This window comes from Hyposmocoma kahamanoa, unplaced genomic scaffold (assembly GCF_003589595.1).
Source record: "Hyposmocoma kahamanoa isolate Upper Pololo Valley unplaced genomic scaffold, ASM358959v1 65, whole genome shotgun sequence".
Lineage (NCBI taxonomy): Eukaryota > Metazoa > Arthropoda > Insecta > Lepidoptera > Cosmopterigidae > Hyposmocoma > Hyposmocoma kahamanoa.
This window is the reverse complement of record NW_020653853.1, coordinates 14,056,664-14,080,156: the sequence shown is the minus strand read 5'-3', so window position 1 is coordinate 14,080,156 and position 23,493 is coordinate 14,056,664. Positions and strand designations below refer to the sequence as shown.

Below are 23,493 nucleotides of genomic sequence, written 5' to 3'. Positions count from 1 at the left end.
AAAAATGCACAAGGTTTTTACTTACGCTACTGTGGCTTAAAATTACTGACTTGTTTCCATAAATAATTTTATTTTACTTTTATTAAAGCCAAAAATACATCTTTCATACACATTTTTTTTTTTCAGTTCTAATACTGGGTTTAGGAATGGTTAACATATTTTTTTTTTGTTGTGGCTATTGAGTTGAATATGACCAAAAAATATCTTTTACCTGTGACGTTAAAAAATAAATTGTAAAACTTTATAAGCTTACGTCACTTGCCTTAACCAATCAACAACGTGCTGAACTGTACACTTTTAACTTTAGACCACACCTACAGTTCAAGATCAAACCTTAAAGTGAAAAATAAGATGTGCCGTTGTCCATACTTCCAAAAGCCGTGATATTGTAAAATGCACAAAAAACCTTCAATCCATATCAAACTTTAATTTTTATTTTTGTAACATTCTTTACGACTTACGACAGCGCGCTCCAAGACTACTCGGTTTTTTACAGTACCACTTACAAGGTACATTATGCTGACATTATATAATATTTATCACTTTTCGAGACATAAAATAGTCATATAATAAATTTGTAAAAATTGACGATTTCTATAAAGTATAATATTATATCATTTATGTATAGGAAAGAAACGTTATTGTCATTTTTGTACTAATACAATGACTTTTGAACAGGCTTCATAGGACGGTATGTCAATGTCTAACACGATTAATCAATGCTCCTATAAAGCACCTTAAACTTATCACTTATTCAGGAACCAATGAGCATTGTAGAACGAATGCATTTTGTATATTCGCATCATCGTGGTGCAATTCCTAATACCCAATCACAAAGGACAAATTCTTAATGCCACTTAGGAATCGTCTTTCTTTTTCCGCAATTTTCCTTCTGTATGTATTGTATGCGTGACAGTTTCCACTGCTGCAGCCAAATCTGCATCAGGTTCGACTATAGATGACAAAGCGGCAATGTATGCACAGGCTATCCGTAAAACAGATAATTTTGAGAGTTTTTGGTTGTGGCTATATGCTGGTATAGCTCGCCTTAGCGTATCAAAGGCTGCGCTTATTGTATGCACTCTCGTTCTTTCTCTGGCATTTGCTTCTATTCTCCTTTCTCTGGTCATGTTTTTATAATTCCTCTGTTCTCTTGGTTTCGACTTTTCAGGGTACGGTTCGACAACGCCTGGGTGTGGAGGAACTCTGGGCGGTCCCGGTCTAGGTTCGAGAGCCGGTGGGGGTGGAACGGGAGGAGGAGGGGGTTCCGGCCTCCTTCGTTGTCTTAATAAGCTAGTCTCACTTGTTTTCTTAACTAAAGATAATGGTTCACTCTGAGGTTCGGCGAATGACCAGGGCCTGAACGGACTGACGGTGTCGCTTTCTGGGCTTTGGAGTTCTTCCCGTGAGTCGAGTCGTATTCTTTTTTTAGGTGGTTGGAGTCGGGTGGGGGTCCTTTCTCTCTTGCATCTGGAGTCGGACACGACAAGCCTGACGCCGGAGTCATCGGAATGAGCTGGCCCTGAACATGAGTCGTCATCTTCACCTCCTGAGACGAAACCCGCATCACGTTCCAGAATTCTTTCTGCAACAATAGAAAATAGATTTGTTAATCTTGTGCTCTTTTTTACAGCCGAGTATATATACGGGGAATGAATGACATATTTGACTTAAATATTATTCAGAAATATTGTCGGTCTTACACACACGCCTACTTAATTATTTATTTATTTAATTTACCAAACTTTACTATACTAAAGCAAGCAAATCTAGGATTTTCGATACTTTAGAGACTTCCTAACTAAAGTAATTTTAATAGTATAGTTAGAGTTATAGAGTATAGAGAGTTATTAATTTTACATATTATAATAATCTTTAAGTATAACAAGTTGTGTCTTTAGAGCAGGTTTCTACAGATATGCAGGATACTCGTATCTTGAGATTATTACGCGAGCGAGTCTTGGCGCCGGCGCCCGCGCAAGTGACGTCATCTATCGCTACAAACGTAGTATAAGATTTTGCGACATATCTAAAGACATTCATTTTACATATTAAGCACTAGCTAATACCACATTCACATATCGTTTTCGCAAAAATTCCAGTTCTCAAAAGAATGCTATTCGCTAAAAAAATTCTGCCTTAAAATTTCCAACTCTAAGTTAATTTCTTACAGCTTGATTTACAATTTAAAATTTCAGCAAAATTAAGACGTTCAATAAGCAATTATCAATCTTGCGCGTTTTATCTCTTCTGCAGCACAAGAATTTTGTGGTACTTGTGAGTTTGATTGGAAACAGGTTCGCTGTCTCCATATGGTCGATTCGGAGGATTACTTTCAACTCGGCACCGTCGAGTAGCGAATGCAACCAGAAAAAGTCTGTATAATATACAAAACATTTTACAACAAAAAAAACCTAGCTCATATCTTTTAAGTTGTACTTAACTTCATACTCAGAAAACAATGTTTTTCTCGCTAATAACAAGAGCATTGCGTTAAAGTTTTTAAGTAAAATCCTTTAATAAAATATACATAGCTCCTCTCTCCCTCTCTTTCTCTCTCTCTCATAACCTACATAGCACTATTTTCTTTTTTAATGGTAATAGAGTATAAAGAGGTTAAAGGCAAATACGTAAAATATGTTATCTATGCTGTTGGAATCGACGTGGAATCCAATAAGCAGATTTATGAGTGTAACAAAGAACTATTTAGTTACAACCCTGGTACATTATAATATTGAAAAATGCATGAAAAGTACATTATATTAAGTTGTATCACTAAGTTTATGGAAATTCACACTCTTGTTAGGTTATACCTTGCACGCCTCGATATACGACAGCAATAAAAACTCGAAAATAATAATAAAACCAGCCAAAGGTTAAGAAAAAGAAAGAAAAACGAGGTAATAATAATAATAAGTTCGTGATAATCCGGACATCAAGCGTACGCCGTCACCTTAGCATGCCATAGTCACGTAACGAGTTGCCAATTCAGGCCTTACTACCTCTATCATCACCCATCTGGGTTTACACCCAGCATTCCCCATAATAATAATATATCCTTTATCTCCCAACAAGTACAAAAGTCAAGAGCCTAACTCAGTGGTGGGTTTGCAGTCTTGGCCGCCCCAGGCCATGTAGTCAGTACCAGCCGCCCCTTTGTCAGCACCCGTCATATACTGGTAGACTACATAATGAATTTACTTTATTACCAACTTTTATCGAAATCGATTCAGAAATTTAGTTAACTATAATAGCTGCTAGTTCGTAATATTTTTACAGGTTTCAGATTTAAATTTAAAACGGTTTTAGGTTTTATTTATTTAACTATGGGTTCATTCATCAGTGATTATACATTACATTATAGATATGTAACATACCTATATTGTATACATAAAATGTACGAAAGTGATTTAGAAAGATTACTGTTATACGATGCGGTACAGTGCAGCCTGTCATAATATGCGTGAGTCTTTAGAATATTTAGGTACTTCGAGTTATTTCTTGTCATCATCAGTGAATTTTTTGCCACGATTGGCCGCCCCTAAAATCTCACCACGCTAGGCCCGGGTCTACTGGGCCTTAGAGCAAATCCTCCATTAGCTTAAATAACTTTAAATTTATTCGTCCCTTTATTTTATGAATCAGAAAGATATAGTCATATACAAATATAATTTAATTACATAAAAATCTTGAAGTTTCTAAACAGTGCGAATATGTTATGTATGTTAGCGTAACAGTTTTAGTGCAGTATAGCTCCCTGTGAAAGAGTTTGTCCAGAGCTGTACTGCCAACATATCTATTACTGCCACCAAGCAGTAATATGAGCATTACTGCTTTTCGGCTCTGAAGGATAAATCAACTTTATGTCTCAGGGCGACGGGTGTAATGGCAGTGCCCCTTAGATGTTTTCGATTTAAAGCTCTGAGTGGCACAGCAACTGTTATAGAAAGCGTGTCGCCTACCAGCAGGCGAATAACTAGTTCGTCCCGTCACAAATTGTCATAAAATACATCTTCACGCCATCAGACACTTGAAAAAAACATCTCAACGTGCAGGATCAGAACCTACCGAATTGAAACTAACCCAACGCAAACCTAGGCCCCGTTTGTTAACGTTATTTTAAATGAATAATAGTTCCCATTCTAGCCAACCTTATTGAAATTGGTTTTACCATATTCTTTTTATACAATTTTTTACTAGCCTGCTTAATATCCTAAGCAGATGTAAAAGATACATACCTACTAGCTACTGACTCAAATTACCCACTTGGAACTTTGGAACGTACTTTGTTTAGGTTTACGACTTTTATGAAGTACATAAAAGTAACTATAGAACTTCGTAACCATGTTATGACGTAAAAGTTGTGTTGTTCTAAAACTCTAGGTGTTACGTCAAATTACAAATTTGGTCTTTTGTAATAATAACTTAAGTAAATAAGTTTCATATCAAATAACTTTGGCTGTTACAGTTTATTCACATTCAAAGGCTCTAGACAACCACAGTAGTAAATAATTTTTCTAGTAAATAATTTTATCATTTTATTAATTTATCAAACTATACCACTAGGAAACATAAAATGACGTTAAAATATTTTATTAATATTGACCGTCACCGGAAATGAGGGTATTAATGAGATCGAATTTTAAATTAATTAAATGTAAATAAAAAACGTACCTAACGCCATTTGGGCACTTAGAACACATTTAATACCTTTTGACACTTAAAAATACAAAATAAATACTTAGGATTTTTTTTTTATAATATTTAGCGTAATATAAAATATTTTAAATAGGTTATTCAAGGTTAAAATTTATAATTAAATTTAACAAATTCGTTAGTCAGTGGGTACCTTTATTTGACTTTAGTACATATTATATTTGAATTATAAAAAATGCATATCTATTAAATTTGCAAGCCTCGACGGAAAGACGTTGCAATATTCGTCTCTATAGATGCTTCCGACTATAACACCCAATATCTTCATCTTACTCTACTAGCTTTTAAAATCCGAATTCTGTTAGCTCGAACCGTATACAGATAATCTTGTACAGTAACGACTGTGCTACCGGAATTAGTTTATGGCTCATAATCGAATGGCTTCGTTGTGTTGTGTAACGATCGATTTTCTTATCGATATTCTTCGGTGGATTCTCGTTAAATCTCTGGTAATATTAGAGCTGATAGAGTGAAAGTGAAAGATAAGTGAAACTGTGAATATATAGCATTGCCTTGTTTAATTTACCATCAACATTCGAAAGGAATTTCCATCCTGTACTTTAATTTGCAGTTTTATCGCTCCTATTTCTGCAATAATAATAAAATAATATAAATTTCACCAGCATAGTCATACTAGTTGTAATAAAGTTTCTTGGCCTCTGGTCCAATGGCTAGTAACGTGAGCGCAAGACGATGGAGTCCCGGATTGAAATCCTGGTCCTTACTAGTAAATATTATTAGTAATGTTATGGTATGATGTAACGGGCTGTCGTCCTTAACTCGACATACAAACGCCTATTCTGCGTGTAGTGTAGTGTAGTGGGTGCAGGATCCTCTACTCGTGCCACCCAAGCTCCTCCAAAAATCTCAGCACCCTTCTGGGTTTCTCGAAGACTTCGGGGAGCGACCTCGGCACTCCAAGGTATTTTTCCCCCTCCACGCATGTATAGTATTAGTAATAAAAAAATTATTTTACGTTACGTTAATTTACGTTATTATGGACCAATTCCCTAGGTTTGCCAGAAAAATGTGTGTGCGGGTATGTATGTCCTAGCCGATTTCAGCCACAGCGACTGCTATTGTTTAGAATTAGAGCTGCGGTTGTTTGCTCTTTCATGTGCCCTTAGATTTCTCCAGTAGCCAATCTTATTGGTAAATGTTCGTAAACAGTGGCGACACGTAAATACACCGTCAACATAGTAATAAAAGATGGCTGCAGGCGTCTTAGCGTTCGCGTTTGTCTCACGTTTCGCGTCCAGGTCTGACAGTCTCTGCTCCTCAAACTTTGTCACCTGAGTTTTCACAAAGTGCCTCCACCCAGAACGGCAACTCGACTGCATCTCCCACCTCGAGAGGTCAATGTTGCAACTTTTCATGTGTCTCTTCACAACATCCTTGTATCTCAAGAACTGGCCGCCTTGCCATTCTGGAGTTCAGAAAGTACATACGCTTCGCAACTCTCGATGCAGACATGCGCGAGACGTGTCCACAACAACGTAGCTGACGCCGCATTAAATATCCGTCAATGCCGAAGATATTCGCCCGCCGAAGCACGTCGGTGTTTCTTACCCGATCCGACCACTTGATGTTAAGAATGTCTCGCAGGCACTTAGAAACGTGCGTATTTGGCGGCGGTATAGGACCCATGTCTCGGAAGAATAGAGAAGGTTAGGGAGTACAATCGCTGAGTAGACGGATATCTTTGTGGACAACTTGAGATCGTGGGAACGCAGCACCTTGGATCGAAATTTTCCGAAAGCGGACGCTGCTAATGCAATACGGTGGTTTATTTCGGAATCAAGGTCGCTCATTGATGTGATAGTGCTGCCTAAATACTTAAACTTCTCCACCTGCTTCAGCTTCATCTCACCAAGAAATAACTCAATCGAATTGTTGACACTATACAGGTCCATTGCTATAACTTCAGTTTTGGACACACTAATTTTTAGACCGAATCGGAAACAGGCTTCATGAAGATCTGACAACAAGGTCTGAAGTCCTTGAGGAGTGTTTGATACGAAGCATAGATCCAGATGATTCAGATGAGATCAGAGATGCCAGAAAAATATTACGACCAATATGAATATCATTCGTAATAATTTTATATTGCGTGTCTTGCTTTTAAGGTGACGAAGTATCGATAAAGTTAATAGTAACATCACTACTTCGCGGCGACGACGGCGGCGTCGGCGCCACCGTTCGAAATATCACACGTTGCTTTGGATGCATTCAATTTTAAACCATAATTCTTCTGACATAGATTTTAAAACAGTATCGATAAAATAAACGTTAATCGTTGGAACCAACTTCTCTACGTACAGGTGTTTTTATATCCACAAAAAGGTGGTATAGATTTTAGAGAACCACGCCTACGCGTTGTTGAGGTTTTAATTATTTTTGAAGAATGTTGTATTATAAAAGTATTTATGTTGATATTAAACTGGACTTAGAAACATTATTGTGGTACAGTAAACTACAGTATGATCTTTTCTTCCCAAAACATTACAGTCGCTTCAAAAAGTGTCGCCATCGCCAAGTAACTTAAAATTACATAATATATTTTATAAAAAATATTGTTATTAATTAAATTTTTATTGAATTGATATTGAATTTTTTTATGAAATTACTCCAGTAGTTTCTTATAATTATTAATACAAATTTCGAACACTTCGAAAAAAATCCTTCTGTCCCACCGGATTCGAGCCAATCTCCTAGCAAACCGTGACAGACTCTTAGTTGGCATAGCGTCCGGCACGGTTTGCTAGGAGACGTCGGTTCGAATCCGGCCGGATCAAAGGAATGTTCTCTAAGTGTTCGATCTTTGTATTAATAATTAATTATAACAAATATTGTTTTTTATCATTAAAGATGACTTAAGCAAGCTTTTCGTATTTACGAAATGAACTGGGCCTAGGTGTAAGCAAGAAGTTACAAAATCAAAGTTTAATCGAAGAATCGTTTAATTTTTTTTTTATGATACCAAGTGACGGGACTAACAACTCGCACACCTGGTGGTCAGTAATACGCCTGTCCATAACAGTTGCAGTATTGCTCCGCTCAAAGCTTCAAATCGCAAAGATCATCACAAATAGCATAGCAACGGTTATTACAAAGCAATATCGCTGTAGAAGGAGTTCGAAAGAAATACCTAACTTTTTTCACTCAAAACATAATACAGAGGTCGTAAAGCAAAGGTACGCTTTACAAAACAAAACATTCGAACGAAGACACAATAAAACCCAGTCTCTGTTGTTACCACAAGCCCTCATTACGTTCTTTTAGCATCGACGTGTTAAAACAAAGAATTGGAACTCAAAGCGGCCGCTGAGCCCTCTCATTGAATGGGTGTCGATTCTACCACCAGATAAAACCTCTCCTGCCACTTCGATATCAATCTGGCGCCAAATTTCACAGAAACGGATGCGACTGTTAAAAAAAGATAATAAAGGTTCCCCTCGAACAAAAAATAAATTTTGAAAGTTTTTTTGAAAATGGAATCAAAGTAGTGACGTACGCGTGGCGAATTGATATAGTAATTACGAAAAATTTCGGTCAGGTAAAGTACTGTTCGAAATGAGAAAATAATGAGCGGTCAGTAGTTCGAGGGAAAATAATCCGGACTAATAATGTCGCGACCGCGGTTAACCATTCGCACGGTCGCCTAAGCTTAATGTATGGGAAGTCGTGACATAGACTTTCACCGAAGACGCTTTGGATTTCTTTACTATGCATTTGGCGCCAGTGCCCGGTAGGTGCGTTATAGCTTTTCTAACGAAATTACTCGACGAATCGAAATTACGATTTAACTCTACTGTCAGTACAGTCTACCAGTGTAGACTTACGTCATAACATTACCACTAAAAGTTTATTTTATTTGAAGACTACCTCAATGTTTGTAAATTTAAGTAATAGCAAAGGAAGCTTGACTTCGTTTGCACGTGATGACCAGATGTGAGCAGTGTTATGTCTACTAAGACAATGCCGTGTTTTGACGCCCTATTGTTGAAACACTTGATTTGGACACTGTTATGATGATAGATAGAGACTCTTTTATAATGGCTTATACAAATGTAAATCATGAACTATACCCATCTAAATATGAGTTTTATCAGTAATGTATTGAATACCTTTTAAAAATATGAAGTCAACTTTTCATATTAGCAACTATTAAGTTGCTTTAAGAAAAAACCATCTGTAAAGGTCAGGACGAGACTCCAAGAGTTTTATGGTTGGAAAGTTCTGATGGAATTTGTGGTTTCTATCAGTCATTTAGGCATTTCTGAGTCGTCCTAATCATTGAAAAAGAGACTACTAGATCAGACTACGAAATCTTGAAACTTTTGATGACCTTTTGGATTACACCGATGACTCTACACGTGTATAACAACATTATTTGTTGAAGCGCAGTGTGTGTCTTTGTCAAGTTTCTGTTTCACATGTGGTGACCAGGTGTAAGTTGGACAAGTGTTTTGTCTTCAGAACAATGATTATTTAGATTCTGCTCAGCCGAGAACTGTTACATTGTTTGATCAACTTGTTATGATGGCTCACTGTATTACACCCCATATAGGTAACCTATCTTATTGTTTTGTTTCCTCTGAGCGCACTTAGAGGAAAAAAGGACGAGGTCATTAGGAATTCTGCAAACTAATTTTTCATCGCTGAAACAAATGTTATGTTAATAGTGACAAAGAGTCCTCAGCATCCCGGATTTTGGTTGTAAACGGGATCGGTCGATCATAGACGGGTGCGCGCCGACACGGCGGCGCCGCCGCGCTGGCGCCATGCGGGCATAACGTTTCACTTCGCAACTCGCCAAATGCGTACCTATAAGAGGTCTGCAGAAATAAGTTAAAAACAAAAGAAGTGGCTGGAATAGAACTACACAATCTAGATATTGATTACCAAATTTGTATATGCACGTCATCAAATTCTTTCAAACAATCAGTGATTTTTATAAAAACTTAAAAATGTGGAATATCGTCGGGGATAGTGCTAATACGCGTATGTAGCATTGGTAAAAGGCGCTTATTTGCAGTAATAAAATTTACAGGAAAGGGATTTAACGTCATTACTTTGTTCTTTCAATGGCTACGACTTTCATTTTTGCACAGTAAGCATTAATTTATTTTGTCTACGGACTCATAAAAACAAATTGCCGTCAATCACGCTGATTTGGTTACCACGACATTTACGCGGATTTGGTTTGGCCACTAAATTACCGAAATGGAAACTCATAATTCATTGCTAGTTGCGCGTAATTGCACTATCTAAGATTTCAGTGAATTTGCTTCATAGCGTTTGATGCGACAAAATAAATAAATATAGGTAGTTACATGGTTTCATGCAGCCAGTCAGCATGCCCGTGCTGTTGACAGTCCGACAAATTATCAGATTTATAATTACGGTCATAAAGTATCACCATAGAACCGTCAGCAACTTTCACAATGGTTGGTTCTACTACAAAAGTTAAAGAGGTAGATAAAATAGAAGGTACAAAGGTACATTTGGTGGCATATAGGTAGTAAAGTTACCATGTTACTAAGCGTTAGCAAGTGTACAAGTGGCGCCTTCAAACACTAACGTATTCTGTCGAAGCAGGTTTTCTCGGAAATTTCGTGCTACTATCGATCTTTAGTGCATTCTCTTTATGTCTTACACCTTCGTTTGAAGACGGGTAAGTTTGGTTTTTTTTATGTAATTTACCGATAAGAATATAACTGGCGCACTATGGTAACTTGCACTTAACGGTAGTTTTATAAAAAAACTCAAATTAAATTAGCAAGCGAATTTTGCGCAAACCCTAATGTTTATTTTTAAGCGGCAGTAAGTACATAGTTTTTAGCAAATGTGTGGTTTAAAACAAAACGGCCATATCAAAATATAATGTTCTTGATTGGCTGAATCTTCAAAATGTCAGAAAAGACAGATACCAACATCATCAATACAATTTTTTTTTTTACATTTTTATATTTAGGTTTAGTCCATTCTTTTATAATTATTGTTATGTAGTTTTAAGATGATGACCTTATAGCCAAACAAATAAAAAAAATCAATACAAATTTCCACCGACAGCGGATTATGCAAAGACCATCCTACTTTACACACTAGTGATTTTATAATACAGCCACCTGGCTTCTAAGTGAAACAAAAAAATTGCATTCGAGTGACATTTTGTCACTGATCATTTATTTCAACGTCTAAATAAATAACTGTTGAATAAAACCTCGTCTGTGGTTTAGATTTGCTAATGAAGTCTATATGCATTGGAGGCACCCAATTTCGGATAGATGCTCGAGATTATGTTAAAGTGTGCGGGAAAAAACTTAAAACCTTTGCAAAATATTCCAGTGACTGAGTTTAATAAATTGGCTTGAATTTCATATTCTGGGACTTGTTGTGGTTTATCGAGCGGGACTATTAAATTGTAATATGAACATTTTAAAATCAAAAGTAGTTTTATTATAATATATTTTAAACGAAAATGTTTCAACAGAACGATAGGGGTGTATTAAAAAAGAAACTACTGGCGTGGTTATAGTAACAAAATGGTCGAAATATAACAAATGAAGTTTTAGCTTTTAGGATAGTAGTGCACATTTGACCTCCATCTTACCTGATGGAAAGTGACCATAAGGTCGACGATAGAGCATTTCTAATGCCTATTCAAAAATATTTCACTAAATAAATTAATAAACCAAATTCCAAAACTGGCCACAGCGCTGTCGAATTGACAGTTTGACGCCAGCCACTGTAACGCATGACCTCGCACTGGCGGCGGCGCCGGCTCGCGCCCCGGCGCGTCCTCAACATGCATAAATCACAGATTACAAAAAGTTAATTTTGCATGCGAACAAGGATTCCAACGGCCAGATGTTGTCCTGTTCGTCATATCTTGCGTAGGAAGATATTGATGTCATTGGCGTAATGATTTTAGGGATTTAAAACACATTGTTAAACATTGCTTAAGTTGGAGCATGAAAATTACAAAAACATTTATACATACAGTGTTATCCACTAAAATTCTAATTTAATCATTTTACGAACATGATACGAGTTACAAGACAAGTAATTTAATATCTTAACTCCGCTATCTGAATAATTATTTTACACACGTGAATTACAGTATACAATTTAAATAAACACGTGTATAAAAGGCAAACTTCATTAAGTCAAATTCTTAAAAAATCTCCCGGATGTTGTAACATAGCTAAGAAACAAGTTGGCGCCAACTAAGCGCCATAACGCCGAAATAATCATTTATATTTTTACAACTTGGAATCTATTTGAGGAATTACTTTTCTTACTTATCTTCTACTTATCTTCTTGTAATTTGCAAGTTTTCTTGCACAGGTAAATATTTAAATATTATTTATTACATGTGACAACCGTGTGTTTCAACAAGTACATATTTAAGGTACATCATATCAAAAAAACCTTAGTAAATACGTAACTCTGGTTGTAGAGTTTATTTGAACTTTAGTTAGCTGTACACAGCTTTCTATATAACAACCCGAGAAACGCGATTATAAATGCATTATGTATATCGAACAAGCAGACTTGAATTTGTACCTAGTATCTAGTGACACTTTATTTTCTGTTTAGGAATTCGTCCATTGGTCAGCAAATTAATGCAAATGTCTGTTTCAATGGAATGCGGTGACGCGGAGAACAGTGTGTAGTATGTACTGTAAACAATCACATACGTTAATTAAAATGAATTAAATACTTTGGGATTTGGAAACTGAGTTAGAGAACAATGTTTCGGAAAAGTTGCTTTAAAAAAACTATGACTCTTCATCGAATAACTCAGAAAATCTTTCGTCCCGCTACTTTAGCGGAATTTATATTTAAAAAAATATTCTTAGTTTTTTTACATTGTATCATGGAAGCGTTCAAGCGCCTCATTCATATTACATTATTCGTTGTGTGATATTTAATACTATGTAACTAATGTTAAGTAGTACCTGTTTTAACCTCTTCAAGGGGGCAGTGGCGCGTGCAAAATAAATAAATGCGATCGGACGACCTTACAAGGCCACGTCGTCGTGTTGTTTGCCGCTCGGTTAGTAATATTTATTTGTGTTAAAGAGATTTTTTTAAACAATATCAAATTTTATACTCGTATAAAGCGTAAAATAAACCTAGACGATTAGTATCATCACATTACAATTCTCCGTTGAAAAATTGTACTTCTTTTACATAACGTACAAATTAGCAGTCTCCGAAAGTGACAATTTGCATAACTTAACTGTTCCTGCCGGTGACTGGTAACCTAATGGTTTAACCTACCACCTCTCGAGCACAGGCCGTGGGTTCGAATCCGCGCATGCACTCTAGGTTTCTAGTAGAGATGTGCCGAGTACTCGTTTGCTACTCGGTACTCAGTTCGTGAGAAGATTACTTGGTTAAAATAAAGCATTACAGCTATAGACATAATAAAGTAAAACCAACAATATATTTAAAATAATGAAAAGAGATTTATTACTACAAATTCTAGACAATTGTAACAATTGTAGCAATTTAGTAATTTAAAAAGAAAGTTTACATTATTAATATTTAAAATTTAATAAAGGCAAGTTATAATGTAGGAATACTCTGCGCGTTCAGGTAATAGTCGGTTTCTATTTTCTTCATGCACATTACCCGCTTCGGAAAATAAAGCTCGCTAAACACGGTGCTTGCATGTGCACATAAAAACAGTCGTGCTAACTGTGCCAGCTTTGGATATCTTGTTTTATGCCCTGCCCGCCATTGGAAAGGACTCTGCTCTCGCGACAATAAACTTTCATAGACATATCGGTCTAATTCTAGAGCAATGGGACTTTTAGGATCATTGCGTTCTAATGAACCGCGTAACTCGGCCGAGTACTCGGCTCGGCAAATGTTAAACCGAGTAATCGGTACTCGGTTACTCGGTAAAACTTGTACTCGGCGCATCTCTAGTTTCTTGGATTTATCTGCGAAAAATAAACCATGAGCTTTTCGGTGAAGCAAAACATTGTGATAAAACCTGCTCGTCAAAGAAGGTTCATAACCTTTGGAAAACGTGTGAAGTACCCAACCTGCAATGGGCCCGTGTGGTGGAATACGGCCTCAAACCCTCGTCAGAGAGGAAACTGATGAGGATAATGATGAACTGTGACTGAGTGTCTCAGAAATTCTAAATAAATAAGATCATACATAATATTTTGGATTCCGGTTAACCGATGCACTAGTACTTATAACCAAGTGATATTCTGAACAAATGTTCTATTGTATTCTAATGTATGTATTCTAATTCTTTTCCCTCTTGTTTGTTTTAGATTAAATACATAAATTATACTTAAATTACTATTAAAACAATCATAATGCAACGTGTAACGTAAATATACTATAAAAGCGTAAAAGAGTTGCCACAGGACAGGCTCTGCCTAGTGGGGCATCAACTCTAACCATGCATAGTGCATCCAAGCATGACATCACGTTTGCAATGCATACACAAATGTTAAAACATAATGTCAATTTAGTATAAGCTTATTTGTTTTTTTTAATCTTGTCATATTGCTCTCTGTACTTGTGATGTCAAATAAACATATTATTACAAATGCTTGCCTTTAAAAAACAATAAAAATTCATGCCGTGCCACACTTAAAAACGTACAAGCTATCGAATTTTTTTAACTGTGCCTTGACGTCATCGGCATTCAAAATCAAATTCGCAATTCATTAAATGTAACGGTCTCTACAGTTTAACTGTGTAAATACATAGTTTCTATTGTGACTTGAATTGTGCAGTCTTTTATATTTCTGTTAAGTAAAAGCGGTCTACGGTTCTAAAGAGGCTGATATTGACTGATGGAGAGAATTTCAGTGCCAATAAGAAAACAAAAAATAATTCGGATTTATCATTTGACAGCCCTAGTGGGGTAAATATTATGTGTGGGCGCCACTATTGGCGCCGTCTGCGGACATAACTGAAAGTAAACCCGCTACAAACAATCACAGGCCTTCAATCCGCAACTAATTCGGTTTATAGGATCACAGCACTGGACGTTTTTCAAAAAGCGATAAAATTTCATTGTTCTCCAAGTTCATTTTAAAGTTAAAAAATAAATTGACACCGACTATACTTATCTTTTGTAATCATCATTACAAATTTGCTTTTTATATAAAATATTTACTAGCGTTGTATATCCATGGAATTACTTTCGTTTTTTTTTTGTATTATTAGACATCATTCTATTTTTTTTAACATGTTACTTATTTATTAGAAAATAAGTTAAAATACACAGATACGGCACAATAAAAGCTTAAATACTAGACTCTGGTAGCAGTATAGAGCTCGTTTTGAAAGAGTTCGTCCAGGGGAGTAGGTACTGCCACCTTATCTATTTCTGCCGCCAAACAGTAATGTTACCATTACTGCGTTCCGAGTTTAAAGGGTAAGGGTGCTGGTGAAATTACAGGCACATGGGACTTGTCAACTTATGTCTCAGGGTGACGGACGCAGAGGCAGTGCCCCTTAGATCCTTGCGATTTAAAGCTCTGAGTGGCACCGCAACTGTTATGGACACGACTCGTTCGTCTCGCCACTTGGTATTATAAAAAAAATAATAACTAAAAAAATTAATAGACTGTCTGGGAAACCCAAGGGCAGGCAGCTACCTTGCCCAACGCATTAGCATAGCAATACAAAAGGGGGAACGCTGCCAGCATCTTGGGCACCTTGCCGCGAGGACCCAATTTTATTCATATAATTTAAAAATCCTAGTTTTACTTTCTAGTAGTTAACTAAGCTTAAGCTTTTATTGTCTTTTTTACTTTACCTTAATTAAATAAAAACCCATACTAAAAACTAAAGTTTCGATTATTTGAAATTAATATATAAATGAACTAAATATTCGCAAATGAATCTAATACTGTCGTAACTCAAAACTGATGGAATTGAGAAAACACGTTTTGACAGTTTAAATAATTACTGAATGGAACCAATAAATTTATATTCTTCTTTATAAGTAGATAACTAATTATTAAGTATAAATAAAAATAATCCCATTACCCGCAATAAGATTCATCCAGGATTTTTTATGTTAATTTTTAAATAGAATATTCTCAATTTATCATTTTTAATTTACGACACTATTTTGTTTTGATGATGCATTATGTTACAATTTAAGGTGGCTACAGATTCGCCCGAGTTTTTGAAGATCGAAGTCAACTTAATATGTAAGCAACTAACGATCGACAACAAAGTTTTAGTAGCAATAGAGCTCCTTGTGAAAGAGATCGTCCAGGGAACTACTGCCACATTACCTATTTCTGCCGCCAAGCAGTAACGTAAGCATTACTGCGTTCCGGTTTGTATGGGTAAGTATCCCTCAGATCTTTGCGATTTAAAGCTCTGAGTGGCACTGCAACTATTATGGACAGGCGGATAGCTGACCATCAAGCGCACAATATGTTCGCCCATCACTTGATATTATAAAGAAAATATTTTGTGGAATTAAATTAGTCGTAACTACCTACAAATTTGTTAAATATTTATCGATTGCTAAAGGAATGTGATTTGAAATTGGCCTGCAAAATAAAATAAATTTGTATATACAATCTATTTTTTGCATTTCCGTGTCTTTGTGCGTTAAGATACAAGTTTGAGAAAGTAAAGCGACGCAATATATATAATTCTTTTTTTTTTATAATTTCATCATAAATATTAAAGAAGTCTGTCCCTTGTTTCTTGTCTTACCATTTTTTTTCTAATCTCAGGGGAAGTGTAGACTTTTGGTTTTTGTCTGTCGCGGTCCCCAGGTCACCCGATCGCTTCCTCCCTTTGTCTTGACTACTGAGAATTTTTGGCTTCACCCTTTTCAGTGTTGTAACATTAAAGTTGCGCAAAAAAGTCAGTTCAGTTATTTGAAGTTTTCATTTTAAAATGTTTAATAAAAACACTAAACATTTATAAGTTAAACATGATTGCAACTAATTAGGTGCCTTAGTGTTAAAGTTGTTGAAAAAAAATTGGAATGCTGTGAAAAATTCCATTACACATAATTTAAAATTCGAACATGTGTTCGAAAATGCGACCTTCATTTGTTTCAATATTGCTTAATCCCATCTGCCGTCCTCATGGTTTTATTTTTTGCATTGTTGTGTTGAACAAAAGACTGACATCTGCACTACACACTTTTTGATTGCCGCTAAAATCAAACACGAGGAAAGTTAAGATTGATACAAAATATCTATGACTGTCTTAAAAATATTTTAAAATATTTTTTTTAACGGAAAGGAATTTCACGTTACTATATTTTAAACTTGCCTGTTATCAAATGTGTTTAATATACGTAATTGCATTATTTTTAATTATGTCATGGATTGAGTAGACATTCAATGATAACTTAATAATATAATAATAACTTATATTATGCATATTATGATTCGACGAAAAATAAATGAGAAACAGGATTACGTATATAGGTATAAGTTATACATATGTTATTACTTCCGCGTCATAAAATCAAAGCGATTTGAAAAAAACCATCCAAGTTTCGAAACAAAAAATTTCAACCACGTGATTTTTTATTTTCCCTATTCAATTCCGTTTTGTTACGATTTTAACGACTGCACACTAGTGTTGCTTACAAATCAATCAAATAGTATATCGATACCTTGTACTCAGGTAAATATGTATGTGTAACTAACTTGACTTTGCTGAATGACGATGAAAAAGAATTGACTGTGTTGATTGAGATACTATTAACGATTTATGGCTCTGTAACTTCTTATTTAGAAATAAGTAGGTATATTATGAATTGCCAACATGGACTCCAATAAGGTAACTGGTAATTGAAGAGGTCAAGTATTTTAGGGGCCAAATTTCATCGACGATCAAACTACTTTTGATAGAAAAGCTCCTATATTCTGAAAGGACATCAATCGTTGCATTCATAGCTGAAACTACTGCCTACATTAAAGTCAGCCAATTTTGAATTGGCTGTTGTTCAGCTGCAAAATATCGATAACCACAACAAAGAATCGATAACTGATATCAGAATCGATTTTCCGGCAGCCGTGTCGATATTTTGAAACAGAAAGTCACGTGCAGCGTGCAATGCGTGCGCGCCGGATATACGACGTTTGTTTGCGGCGAACTTGTTGATAAGCTCCTAACAGGATATGCACGATAAAATCAAACGAATATCGCATGAGTTGATTCGAGAGTATTTACGAAAAAAGCAAAAGATCGATAAGTGATAGGTTGATTACTAATTCCCCTACCACATAGTACCCTTGCCACAAAGTCACATGTGATCATACGTCAAAAGTGCAGTAAACCTCTCTCCAGAATAGTTGTCATTGTACAGATGTGGTCTTATTATAATATCAAAGGTGCGAATTGCTCCACAGCATTCATATGATTACTCATTTGAAACAACGTTATTTACGAAAATTATGCTTAATTTTCATGTTAGCTACAATTTAACAAGTCAATTATTTAACTCTCGATAAAAGAAAAATATATCTGTTCGATTTATGAAGTTTTTTATTATAACTTCGCTATGTGCATATTGTATTGTAGCGCTTCCTGTTGCTATGCGTACATTCTCGATTACACAAAAATTGATGACAGTAACATAATGATGTTTACCATCATAGGTAGATGAACTTGTTGTGGGCATTCCACTGTTCACTTCATACAATAGAAATTAACATTTTATTATTTCATAATACGTCAACTTTATTTATTTTTGGTGGCGTTATCATCGTTGACAGTATGAATATAAGAAGCTGTTGTTTATGCCGAATTCTACGACGTCGTCGGGGTTTCCCAATGTCGTCACTCGTATAAAATGCGCGGGCGCAAAAAAATTAACAATGATCCTGTTAGTATGTGAATTAGTTACTAAATTTTTCAACGCATTAAAGAAATAAATGACATAATTTAATGATTTATGCAAACTGACTACAGGAAAATAATCACGACAACAGTACGTGCTTTATGATCTGTGCTTATTTACGATATGAAATATAAACTCAATCAATGTGATCGTTCTTGAACGAAAAAGTGAAATTCCAAAAAAACGGGTATTTAAAAGTGTTCTAAATTATAAAAAGTACGCCGGAAGCACAGCAGACTGCTATTCCCTGATTTAATGCTATCAATAGACAAACAAAATTATCAGTCACATCTGCTAAGAAGCATAAAGGGCATAACACCCCTTTATATGCTCAAATACAGATGTCAAACAGTTGACAGAGACCGTAGTCCAAACATTACGAGGGTTATTAAGCCACATCTGTGGGCCACATCTGGTGGCCACGCGTTGCATGTAGCGACAATGGCCACTAAACAGTTGCGTTGCGTTTATATAGTTCGATATTTAAATCTCAGGTTATTGTAACGAAAGTAAATATATTACACAATAATACCACACAAGAAAAAAGAAACAAAACAGATTTTTTTTACTCAAACAAAACATTCACACTTGTAATCTATCGTTATTTCTGCTAACGCTGAAGATATAAAGAAAAGTTAAATCATATTACGAGTATATACGGATATTCAGCATTTGTAATTAAGTTGTTAAAATAGAAATAAAATTCCAGGTAAATAAATATTTACTTTGATATACAATTTGTATGGTTACATAATGTATGAGTTAATTTACATTATATTCTAAGTCATCTGAAAAAAAAAACTATTTGGGAATACGACAGCACTAGCCAAGACGAAATTACTTTCTAAATGTGTCACTTCATACTTGTATAGTTTCTACGATTACTTATCAAAGTTATTATATATCTTAATGGACGCCTAATAAAAGCACCTTAAAAATTAAAATAAAACGGTAGTTATTAAAGATCAGGGAAAGTTCAATATTTAAAATGCGATGGGAAAAATCTGCGTTCAGTTCCCACTGTACCAGGCCGCAAAGGCAATTCCAATTTGCAAACGCTATAATTTAAATACCAAACGTTCGAATCGAACGCTTCTGATTTTAAAACGTTTGAGATTTAAATTTTGAATACCATTTCTGCCACAATCTTTATGGAATGTTCTGGATTCTAATGGACAATTAGGATAACACACAAGACGGGGACTGAATTTGTATGAGACTTCTGGCCTGTACCTCATGCGCCTGTACTGACATGGAATTATATTTTTTCGATTTTTTTTTTGTTTTATAGTGAGGCAAACAACGTTGACTTTTTTTAAACATTTTCTCTAAATACTTTTTTGTCAAAGGATACTGGACCGTTGGGAATACCTGAAAGTTGCCTTTTTTAAGGAAGCCCTCGAAATCACTGTTCTTTCCTCTTTTTTAAGTTAGCTAAAAGGGCTTCTTCCATCTACTTTTACAACCCTTCCCAGGTAAAGATTAACTTGAATAAAATATTGCTTTTAATGTAACTGTTCTGGTTACAAGACTTAATCGTACATGTAGGAAGGTAGATACTAGAGTTCTAAAATAAAATATTAACCTAATACTGAGCACACATCGCTTTTCGCGGCAAGTTGCATCTATTCTTTAATGAAGATTGAACACTTAAATAAATATCAGTACATTTGTATCTGCTTGAGTAAAAAATCTAAAAATTACAGTGATCAATTCTACTTTACAAACAAAAAGGCTGACCAAAAAGAACTATTCAAATCTCATGCGTCCCCCATCGCGCAACATGTGAACAAACATACAAATTTCCATACATCATTTACGAAAACGCTAATAACGCTTACAATTGAACACATAAGGGTGATGCTCGTGTTCTTGAATAGCTACTGTAAATTTGTAAAGCTTTGCACTTGTTAGGGGTTGGCACCCTTAACACATGTGTTGTTTTTTGCCTCACCCCTTTGTTTTTGCTTTAGTGATCAATTTAGTATTGATGGATTTCATCACTAATTCGAATATAGTGGCTATCATTAAGTATGACGGTTGAAATTGGTACAATACCCATATGGATATTTTGCACAGGTGTTCTAAAACTCTATTTCAGTCAATGCATTATAAAAAGGGAAACGTTGTTTTGCCAAACTTGTCTTACTATTCAAATTCAAATGTGGAACGCAGTAATTAAGATTCTAAACGGTTAGTAGTAAATCTACGGCTTCCGGACATCGATGGCATTACGAAGGTAGGCGCCACACGTACCGTCTTATTCCAATTTTAAAGTACATACTGCTATTTATAGCCTGTCTTATTACCACAATTTTTAGTACCAATATTACCTCTTCCCCAATGTTCGTGATATCAGTAGAAGAAAGTATTAAAAATTCCATCTTTACAGCAATATAATACGATATGTTATTACTTCGCTGCGTACGCGCAAGTCATCTTCTAGGTCTATTGTTAAAAGGATATTTTAATAATTATATACTTTTCAAAACCATATGCCACCCAACAGCATCAGTCCGTTTCCCGCTGCTGTGGTTTCCTTTAAGAAGAGTTAATCCGCTCAATGCGTGTTGGAGACTCCACCATTTTCCAAGGACTGTGGACATTCTTGGACGTGCACGTTTCACGATGTTTCCATTTACCGACAGCGATAGGTATTGCAACTAAATTCTTAGTTAGATACAAACCGCCTCCGATACTCGGACATTCTACCTCCAAATTGAGAAGCTACCCTATTCAAAGGTGACCTTTTGTTTAAAAAAAATTGAAAACATCAAAAATGCCTTCTGCAAATCTGCCTTTGTTTGAACACTTTATTTATTTATTTCATGGCTTAGGAATCAAGTACTCAGCCGAAATACTAAAGATAATAAGCGTAGATAGTAAAATAAAACACACTAACAGTAGTGTTACCGGAGAGTACCTCTAAAATAAATAACAATCAATGAATTGAAATCAAAGAAAAGATAGTAAACACAATTGTGGTCTTTGTCCTGCATTTACAAGTATCTGAACAATTATACATATTATAGTGTTGTAATGTTATAGACTACGTTCAGCAGAATCAAGAATCATTTTATTCTTAAATATCCAAATGACATCCAAACTATTTGAGATGAAGATTCGGCCAAAATAAAAATATTTCTGTGGTGGGATCCGACCGGAATAGAAAAATAATTTTAATTAAATCGGATCCCCAATGGGATTTCTTTTTAGACAAAGACCTGAATATATAATTAAAAGTCCAAGAAAAATATTCCTACGATTAATAAATCTTAGATAATTATGTAATTGCAATATTATTCTCTGGGCTCCATTAGAAAAATAATTGTTTAATTCAGTGAAACATTAAACGTCTTAATGAACACGTATATGATTAATATGATTATATAGTGAACTTAATAGATATGTGCACTATTTATTATATAACAGACTAACTACATTATGACATATTGATTAGTTATGTTGAAAATATACATGTTACGCTATTCGTGTAAAGGCCCTCGATTAATATTATTAACAAAGTACTAACTTAATATTTTTTCGCAATAGAACAATTATGAAACAAAATAACATCGGATAATTACATCTTGTTGCAATATGTGCAGTAAAGTTGCCATACTAACAAAAGTTTATTTCAGAATTGATAAATCACTTAAGATTGTTGTATAGGTACTTCATGGTTTTACTCTACTACAAATAAACTGCAAAACAAAGTATATTATAACTGGTCAAACTTATTAAATGTAAGAATTAACAAATGTTCGAACTTCTTAATGTAAATTTAAATTAAACAAACTTACCTTTGACTTCCGCTTCCGCTGGCTCTCCGGAAGTTGAAATGAAAGCACTTGCCATCTTCACTAGTTATCCTTCAGCAATCCAAAAATACGAAAACAACAAAGTAATCCTTTTGAACTTTCAATAATTTGTTTATAAGCACTTCTAAAAGCAATCTTTTTATTGGCACTTTATAAGACACAGTTTAAAAAAGTTTTAACACACATTTTTGAATTTCATAATTCGAACGTGTGTTCGAACGGTTGAATGAAACGACATGAACACATCCTTACTTGTTAACAGTCTACGGTCGACTGACGAGGCGTGTTATAAACTTGGCCAGAGAACCGATCCCGGGGTAAAAAAGTACGGCGCCAGGCCTGTCTCGCCCCTTTAGAGATGTGACCGACATGATATGATTGGAATTTTATCGTCACTTAAATGGTTTAAGGTGTTTTTTCCGCAAAGTGCTTTTGTCATATTTTGTAAAGATCTATTGATAGTTAAACAGTGACTTTGCCTTGACTGGCCGAGCCTATTTTAAATTAATATTACTTGGTACTTGGCACTGGATGTAACGGGCTGGTGTCCGCAACTCGACGTGAAGGCGCTTATTTTGCGTGTAGAAATTAATATTATTATAAATATGTTATTTATACTTCTGGAACGTTTTTCATTTTCTGGCATAAAGTTTCAATTAGTATGTATTCAGATTCATTAAATTCATTACCATCATACAGTTTTAACGAAATATAACTTTTTTTCATAGCGCCTTCTCAATTTCGGTATAGTTCCAGTTAATAAAACTCTCGATATGTTAGTTTAAATTAATATCTAGAGTAACCTGATACCTGACTTGCCATATTTTATCTCAGAGACCTGCAATATATAAAAATTACGATTGCACTTCTCTTCGCTTCCATACTGTTTAACATAATATGCCGCATATAATCCAGTTTTAGTACCTATGTAAAACGATATAATTTGTATAGCTCGTGTAATAAATATAAAAAAGTTCGGTATATTACTAACACTTCTTAATGATAGATACAGCTAATTTCTCAGAAGAGGAAAAGAAATTGACTATGCAAATAATCGCAATTCAATTATTTAGTTTTAAA

At 35.1% G+C, this 23,493-nt stretch overlaps 1 protein-coding gene across 1 annotated transcript; it reads right to left on the bottom strand.

Moving 5' to 3' along the window:
* Positions 1-375: 375 nt before the first annotated feature.
* On the bottom strand, positions 376-22,450 carry LOC113231534 (protein atonal homolog 8). The gene is made up of 2 exons (XM_026465855.1): positions 22,396-22,450; positions 376-1,585 (listed from the first exon to the last, which is right to left on the bottom strand). Exons 1-2 carry the CDS (start codon positions 22,448-22,450, stop codon positions 858-860), a joined length of 783 nt encoding a protein of 260 aa, XP_026321640.1. The 3' UTR covers positions 376-857.
* Between the last annotated feature and the right edge of the window lie 1,043 nt (positions 22,451-23,493).